At 37.9% G+C, this 8,253-nt stretch overlaps 1 protein-coding gene across 1 annotated transcript; it reads right to left on the reverse strand.

The window, feature by feature from the left end:
• Window positions 1–2,287: 2,287 nt before the first annotated feature.
• On the reverse strand, window positions 2,288–2,720 carry LOC120420796 (flexible cuticle protein 12-like). The gene is made up of 2 exons (XM_039583908.2): window positions 2,556–2,720; window positions 2,288–2,492 (listed from the first exon to the last, which is right to left on the reverse strand). Exons 1-2 carry the CDS (start codon window positions 2,681–2,683, stop codon window positions 2,303–2,305), a joined length of 318 nt encoding a protein of 105 aa, XP_039439842.1. The 5' UTR covers window positions 2,684–2,720; the 3' UTR covers window positions 2,288–2,302.
• Between the last annotated feature and the right edge of the window lie 5,533 nt (window positions 2,721–8,253).

Consider the following 8,253-nt stretch of genomic DNA (forward strand, 5'->3'; position numbering starts at 1 on the left):
AAGATTTTTTGCGTGGGTCAAAGCACGCGCTTGCTTGTTCAAGGCCAACTGCGATCGTAGACCGTTGACACTTGCAAGCGAAAATTGTTAATATTCGTAATTTTTTTTTAAAATGAAAATTTTGGGGGAAATATTTAAATTAATTTAAACGCCAAGCGTCAAAAGCTTTAAAAATTCACCAAAAGCAGTGCATGAATCATTTGAAACAATAACTCTTTCGTGAATTTTTCGTTGGCACTGAAAAGCGCCATTTTGTTAAATTGCAGCAGAAGTTGATTCTTGTGGCCATCTTCTCGAGCGTCCATCCAAGTAGGCCTTGTTTTTCTCCTTCGACGTCGTTTTGGCAGCAATTTCACGCACACGATGGCGTGTTTCTTCTTCTCGGAGCTTGCTCTTGATTTCCTCCAGTCGTTGATTTTTTTCCGCTGCTGCTGCTACGATGTTGTCGGTTCGAACGATGACGATGGAATGAAAATCGTTGGCAAAAATGCTGCCTTCACGACTCCACGGCAAAACAAAACAGCCAATCAGAGAGCGGAAAGATTTTTTGCGTGGGTCAAAGCACGCGCTTGCTTGTTCAAGGCCAACTGCGATCGATTGACCGTTGACACTTGCAAGCGAAAATTGTTAATATTCGTTAATTTTTTTTAAAATGAAAATTTTGGGGGAAATATTTAAATTAATTTAAACGCCAAGCGTCAAAAGCTTTAAAAATGCATCAAAAGCAGTGCATGAATCATTTGAAACAATAACTCTTTCGTGAATTTTTCGTTGGCACTGAAAAGCGCCATTTTGTTAAATTGCAGCAGAAGTTGATTCTTGTGGCCATCTTCTCGAGCGTCCATCCAAGTAGGCCTTGTTTTTCTCCTTCGACGTCGTTTTGGCAGCAATTTCACGCACACGCTGGCGTGTTTCTTCTTCTCGGAGCTTGCTCTTGATTTCCTCCAGTCGTTGATTTTTTTCCGCTGCTGCTGCTACGATGTTGTCGGTTCGAACGATGACGATGGAATGAAAATCGTTGGCAAAAATGCTGCCTTTACGACTTCCCATTCCTACCAGTACATCAAAAAGCGAATGACGTAGGAATGGGATAACAGGCGCAAAGGGGCGGGACATCCGTCTCCATTCTAAGCCAATATAACCCCGCTCCGTCAATCCTGGGAAATCATTCTATCGTTGGACGCCGAGGAGTAAACAACAACCTGGCACCGGAATATTCTGGCCACAAGACCCGGAGTGGCCAGATTCCTCAGGGATGTTCCGATGGAAGGCCATACGAGACTGGACAACATGGGTATCAAACTTCTTGGACTTTGATACTGGTGATGAAAATGGCCATTTTGACAGTATTGGCCACAACATGGAGTGGCCGGTGCCCTCAGGGAGGTTCTCCCGGGAGGACATTTACCGAACCATACGGTTTTGGGCAATATTGGTATCAAATTTCATGGTTTTTGATATTGGTAATGAAAATGGCCATTTAGAAAAAGTTGGCCAAAAGCTGCAGTGGCCGGTGCCCTAAAGGAAAGTTTTCCCGGGAAGACATCTTTTGAACCAACGAGTTTTGGCATTATGGGTATCACAACTCATGGTTTACAATACTGGCCATTTCGTCAAAGGTGGCAACAATCTGGAGAGTCCGCTACCTCACGATTGTTCCGATTGGGGGACAAACATCGAATTATAGAGATATCATGGTTTTTTTAATACGGAGCTTAAAGAGAAATTAAACGAAAATATAAATCCATTAATGTTTTGATTTTATCTGACGCATAGTTCAACAAAATTGCGTAATTTTAAAAGCTTTTCTGCTAAGTTCTTTGTCATACTGGTCATGTGTAACATAACCACCTGCACCTTTTTTAATGTTCTGAAAGATAAATTCTATCTCATTTGGCATGCTAAATAACCCCACAGAAAAAAAGTCCGGTGAAATTTTCACGTAAAATGGTAAAATTTTCACTTTTCTGAAGATCATCTTTAAAATCAGCATTTTGTGCTACTAATTTTCAACAGCTGATAACCCCGCCTTACCATATTTAATCTATGTGCCTTGGTTTAGGAGCAGTGGTTTTTCTGCCACGGATTTCAGCTTTTTGTTACAATTAAAACAAATGTTTCCAAAAGCAAACAAAAATAAACTATATGCAATGTTTGTTTGTACTATTCAAAATAACACTATATTTAGAACACATTATCACCCCTTAACGAGGCTTCAATCACACTAAAACTCTTCTCCGACTAAAACACAAACACTCAAATGACTAGGTCGTGTCGTGTCCTGCCACAATACTAAGCTCCTCTAAACCCGTGGGATGTGGGCGGCCTCCGGCTGGAATCCGTTCTCGTCGGCGATGTAGTTGACGGTGTACACCTGGCCGTCATCTCCGGTGTACGAGTACGATCCTCGGACGACCAGCGCACTCACATCGTCACCAAAGTTCTTCAGCTGGGCCTCCTCCTGACGCTGAATGCGGTTGCTGGTGTCATACCTGTTTGATGGTGAACGTTGATTTAGATATCGTTTTCTTGAGGATCTTCCTAAAATTACTTACACAAATCGGTATCCATCGACGCCCAGGTTGTCGTTCTCGTACTTGGTGATGTGGGCATCACGTTCCTCGTGAGGAGGGGCGGCCAGAGCCACGGCCAGGATGGCGGCAAATGCGATGGCGAATTTCATTTTTGAAAAAGGGTGGTTGCTTTAAACTTTTGGTAGCTCTTCGGAGGACACACTCTGCACAGTACTGAATCTAACTTTCGCACTGCATTCGGTATTTATATCACCGTTAGGTTCAGGTCCACCCCTACCATCGATAGAGCAGCAGAAGAAGAATCTTCCGAAGATCTGTCCAAACGGTGAGGTTGACGAGGTATCGGAGGGAGTTCACGTTCAAGACATGGAGCGTGTATTCAAATTAGTTTATGCGACCATGGATTTGGATGCTGCGTTGCGTGTGATGTAACCTTCGTGCACACCCCGTGAATTGTGAAAAAAAGAAGGCTGATATTTTGAACGATCCCACTATTTTGAACGGTCGTAGACAGAGGTGGAATTTTTGGATACAGCAACTTTCCCTGAAATGATAGAATATTGACAATTTATTTTGTGAAATAAATAAAATTAAACTCAAAAAGATAATTAAACTTAACTTGTAGAAAAAATGCCAATGTTAAACCATTTGAAGAACTAAACATAATGTATGACAGGTTCTAATTGCACCCCTTAATACGCCTCTGGCAGTGACGTGACGCGAGGTTACCCCAAAAACCAACGACGATCCTCGCTGACACATTAACCGTTGATCTATAATATCGCGGCACAGGTCAACCGGTGGTCGTTGTAGGAGTTTCGTGTTTTTGTGGCGTTATTTAGCCAAAAAAAGCGGTCATCCAACCGGTTTGGAAGATTTTTTTAGTCTCTTAAGGTGATCTGCTGGTGTTGATGATGATGATGATGCTGCACCACCAGTTGAATCCAACGAAGCAGTTAATCACCGTGGAGAAGAAAGAAGACAAGGAAGATTATGCGAAGGTGCAGTCGAAAAAGTAGTGATTTTCGAGCTGACCTTGAACTAGATTCGTGCTGGGCTTTATGGACGTGTTGGTCTTGAATTCCGCTGCAGATGTCGTCAGCAGGTCACCAACTAATGGTCGGTTATCAACGGATTCATCCGCTGCTGGGGATCCCTTTGTTCCGTTAGGTTGTTGTCACGCGTTTCGATTTCAATGTCATTGGAAGTGGCCGTGAAAACGTTTCGGGAGGGATGATTGGGCGAAGAAAAAAAAATATTTTTTTCAACACATCAAATGGTTTGCTCAACAGCGGTTCTATCCCATTCTCCAGAATTCCACTCCCCAGAATCATTTTAACATCATTAACCTAAAAAAATATATTTTCAAAAAAATCAGGCCTGCAAAGGCTGAATAGGTAAGTTTTGCCAAATACTTTAATTCGATTAGAAACTTTCTTTTCAAGTTACAGCTTATTTCCCAGTTGTAAAATTGTATGGAAACTTTTATGGGAAACATAAAATGAAAAAAGGCTTTATTCGCATTTAATTTTTTTCAATGTAATGAGTGGAAACATTTAACATGGTATATAATAAAAAATTCTCCATATTTTTTTTTTTTTGCTCCATCCTAAATCTCATTTTCAAATTCACAACAGATTTTCTTTCATCACTGTCCATTTTCGATCAGTCTGTTAGATTATAAGTCAAATACCTAGATAGATGCAAACAGCATTTTTTTTCACTGCCCAGAATTGGCCAGAAGGTTCCATGAATCAAAAAATTGCACATTTTTTTTTTTATTTGGTCATTAAGGTAGTCGTAGTCAGGTTCGAATGGATCCAAAAATTGTCTTTGAAGAAAAATGTTACTTAATCCACCTTTAGGTGGTTGGTGCCTTCCTCACATTCATAAAGTCAATACATTCAGTAAAAAAAGCAATATTCCCCCATAACATCTTTAACAAATCAATTTTATTACTCATTTCTTTTGATAGGGTTTGAAATCTTCAATATTTCTGGCTCATCGGCAAGGTCTGATGAAAAAACCTATCCAACGATAGTTCGCATGGAAGATTCAGACAATATTTCTATCACATTATCTGAAATCCGGCCTCCAAAAAGTGTATAAATAACAATTAAGTGCTAATAACTTTAAATAGGGCTGTCAGATCTCCAATGTGTTGGGCTCATTTGAAAGGTCTTTTCAATACCTTTCTGAAAATATTTTCTTGCAAAAACCATCCTTTTTAAAATCTTCCGAACATATGTATGTATGTATGTATGATCCCCATACCCGCAAATTGGTCCCGAAACACATGTGAGCGCTAGGTGACAAATTCGATCATCTTTTACTCCGTAATCTGTACACCCACGTGCATAAGTTTTTTTGCACGAATTTTGATGCTACAAATACCGGCGCATAGATCAAAATGGTTTCCCTCTTCCCTCTCCAAGCGCCGGAAATTTGTAGCACTTTGCATAGACGCCCTTGCTCCCATCACGTCACTGAGGGTATGTAGCGACGAGAAATTAATAAGCATACCCCCCCAGTCGAACCTTCACTTTCATTCATTGCGGACTTGATATCGCACGCTAACAGCAAGCGTCACATGACTTTGAAGTGGGCACACCTACTTCCAATAGGTAGGAACTGGACTCACAGGAACGCTTGAGGTAAAGAGCGCTTCGCAACTGTTGTTTTCGACTTTTTTTTTGCAACCGTAGCCGTGAAAGTCGATTTTCTAATGTCCCACAAAAATAACTTTCAATGCACTTCCACCAGTTCCGCTGTTAGTGTTTGGCACTCGAAACAGTAACGAAGTTCTGTTATTTTAACTAATTTTGCACATTTTAAAGAAAATTTAAAAAAAAATCAGAGGTCAAAATGACAGCAAACAAAAAACGTATCTGACCACAGGCACAGATTGCTTCGATCCTTTTTACAATCTTCCGGACATACGCCAAAATCGTTTTTTAGCATTACTTTTTAAGTACCTAACTAAACTTTCTGATTTTAAAAAGAAGCCTATGGGACCGTAAGACGGATCGAATAAGACTAATACGGTCAAAATCCGTTTATCCAGTCAGGAGATAATCGAGTGACAATTTTGTTGTCCACTCACCTACACACAACCACACAGACATTAGCTCAGAACATGATTCTGAGCCGATATGTACACGTGAAGGTGGGTCTACTAAAATATCATGCCTAACATATGAAAAGGATAAATGAAACATCAAAAGCCGTTTTTACCGATTTCTTAAAAAAATATATATCAGATTTCCTGCAAAATTTGACTCAACAAAAATAGAAGAAATTCATTAGCAGGATTCCGAATTGCAGCTTTATAGATATAAATAAAAATATAAATATAATAAAATAATATAAATATAAAAGAAAAAAATAGAGAAATGTACGTTTTTCAGTAAACCTACTTTTTTCCCATTTTTGAGTACATTATGCGAAGTTTTCCGGAGAATCCGGTAAACAAATATTTCCAGGTATGGGCTCTTTGGTCTAAATGTTGTCAAATCCTTTTCAAAGGTAAGGCTCGATTTTTCAGTCTGCAAACTTTTTTCCTTGAAATTCCAACTAAATAAACTCTTTCATTTGCGTGAACAATTCGGTTGAAACGTTTAGAAGGATTTTAGGAAATAAATTTGATTTGCTGGTTTTTACCGAAAATAATTTAAAATATATTCTGTCTAATAATTAGGGCCATGAAATTTCCTGACATATATAAGACCATTTTACGTTTTTGAATTAAACTTTCATATAAAGATGCTGAATTTAGCAAAATCTTGATATTTTTTTTTCAGTCGATTTGGTTTCTTTGGGCATTATATTGAGTTATAAATAAGAATTTTTAGTGATGAAGTAAGCGCATTTTTAAGTAAACTTGTTTTCTTTTGTATAATGCTGGTACACATTTTATTTAGTGTTTTTGTCCCTCGGCTTTTGCCTAACTTTGAAGAAAACAAAAGTATTCAAAAGATTCAAAAGATAAATATTATACAATGCATTTTAAATTGCTTACAACCTATTGTACATGTTCCAATAAAAAAAATTGAGTAAGAAACTTAGCTGAAGAAATAATTTCAATAATCCTCAGTTCATCGTTGTCGTGCTATCTTGTCACACGTGCATTTTTTACCAAATTGAGTTAAGGAGTTACATACATGCAGAATATCAAAAAAAAATCATGTTTCAGAAAATTTAATAAATCCACTTAAAAGATGATTTTCAATCACTCCGGAAAGTTTCATGAAGATATTTCACGATTAAACTGAGTAAGAGACGATTTACGTTCAAAATGTTGCCATGCGCAAAGCGAACTGTCGAACTTTGATAGCGTTTTTCTCTGAACACCGAGTTGATCTACGGGTGCCACGATATCTCGAGATGGGATGGACCATATTGGCTGAAATTTTAGATAAAGACTTGCAAGACATATCCCGTGTGCATGACGAAGCCTGATTTTGAAATTTTGCTTTTTAAAAAAATATAAAAATCAAAAACAGGCGATTTTTTATATGAAATTCATAAAAACATTTTTATCTATTTTTCAAACAAACTTTTTGAAAATCGGGCTTCGTCATGCACACAGGACCGGTTTAATGAGGCTTTCCTCAAAATTTTGAGCCGATTTGGTCAAAGCAGTGTGGAGATATCGTGGCACCCGTTTTTTGAAACTGCTAACTTAAAATGGCTATATCTCGGCAATGATACAACCAAATATCTTCAAATTTATTTTGATAATAGTTTAAAATATAGATTTTAATGCCCTTAAAACAGATTTAAAAAAAGTTTAAGTGTGTGCCCAAACCAACCTCTTAACTTTTTGTCGATTTACATGTATGTAACCCCTTAAATACATCATTTTGTGCAGTGTAATGCCTTACCTTTTGACCGTTATTGATCCCGAAATTAACTTTCTATCCTGAGACATTTAAAAAAAATCCAGAAAAACTCCGTGCATTGTTGAAATGAAAAAAGTTTCAATCTGATCGTTCGACATACCCTGCAAATTGCTGTAAGTGGCCAAAGAGATTTTTGTCAGAACGCGTTTGAAACATGTACATGCCCGACTACTGTAAACAATTATAATTCGACGCTGTCGTGCTATCATGTTGCACCCGCCATTTCGACGTTTCGAGAAAAACGCGTTTTAATGTTTGGCCTTGAATAAACAAAGCACGCAATGTAAACAATAAAAAACACGTTTTGTTTGGTTGACCATTCTGTGCATTACCCCGAAGTTTGGTTGTATTTGGTTGTCGGAGTCCCGAGTTATAATTACAAATGTTTACGGTAGACTCACTTGTACGTGCGTCAAACACATCCTGACCCCTTTGGCCAATTGTCGCACTTACCTAAATTTTCAGGGAGTGACAAGATAGCACGACAAGATTGAAACTTCTTTCATATGAAAAGTGACAAAAATCCGCGGAGCTTTTTTGGTTTTTTATTAAATATCACAGGATTGAAATCGAATTTTGGGGAAACTACCAAATCTCTATCAACTGGATTTATTGACAAATTAAAAATCATGTAAAAGTCGAAGAGGACTGATGACTGTTACATCGGATAAATGGATTTTATGTCAACAACAATCATGACCAATTTTTAGAAGTTTTATCTAAATAAATAGAAATTTAAAAAGTAAAACCGATAAAATGAGATTCGTTTGATTTTTTTCTCTTGCAAGTGATTGACGAAAAACACGAAAAATCCTAAT

The sequence above is a fragment of the Culex pipiens genome, chromosome 2 (genome assembly GCF_016801865.2).
Source record: "Culex pipiens pallens isolate TS chromosome 2, TS_CPP_V2, whole genome shotgun sequence".
Taxonomy (NCBI): Eukaryota; Metazoa; Arthropoda; class Insecta; order Diptera; family Culicidae; genus Culex; species Culex pipiens.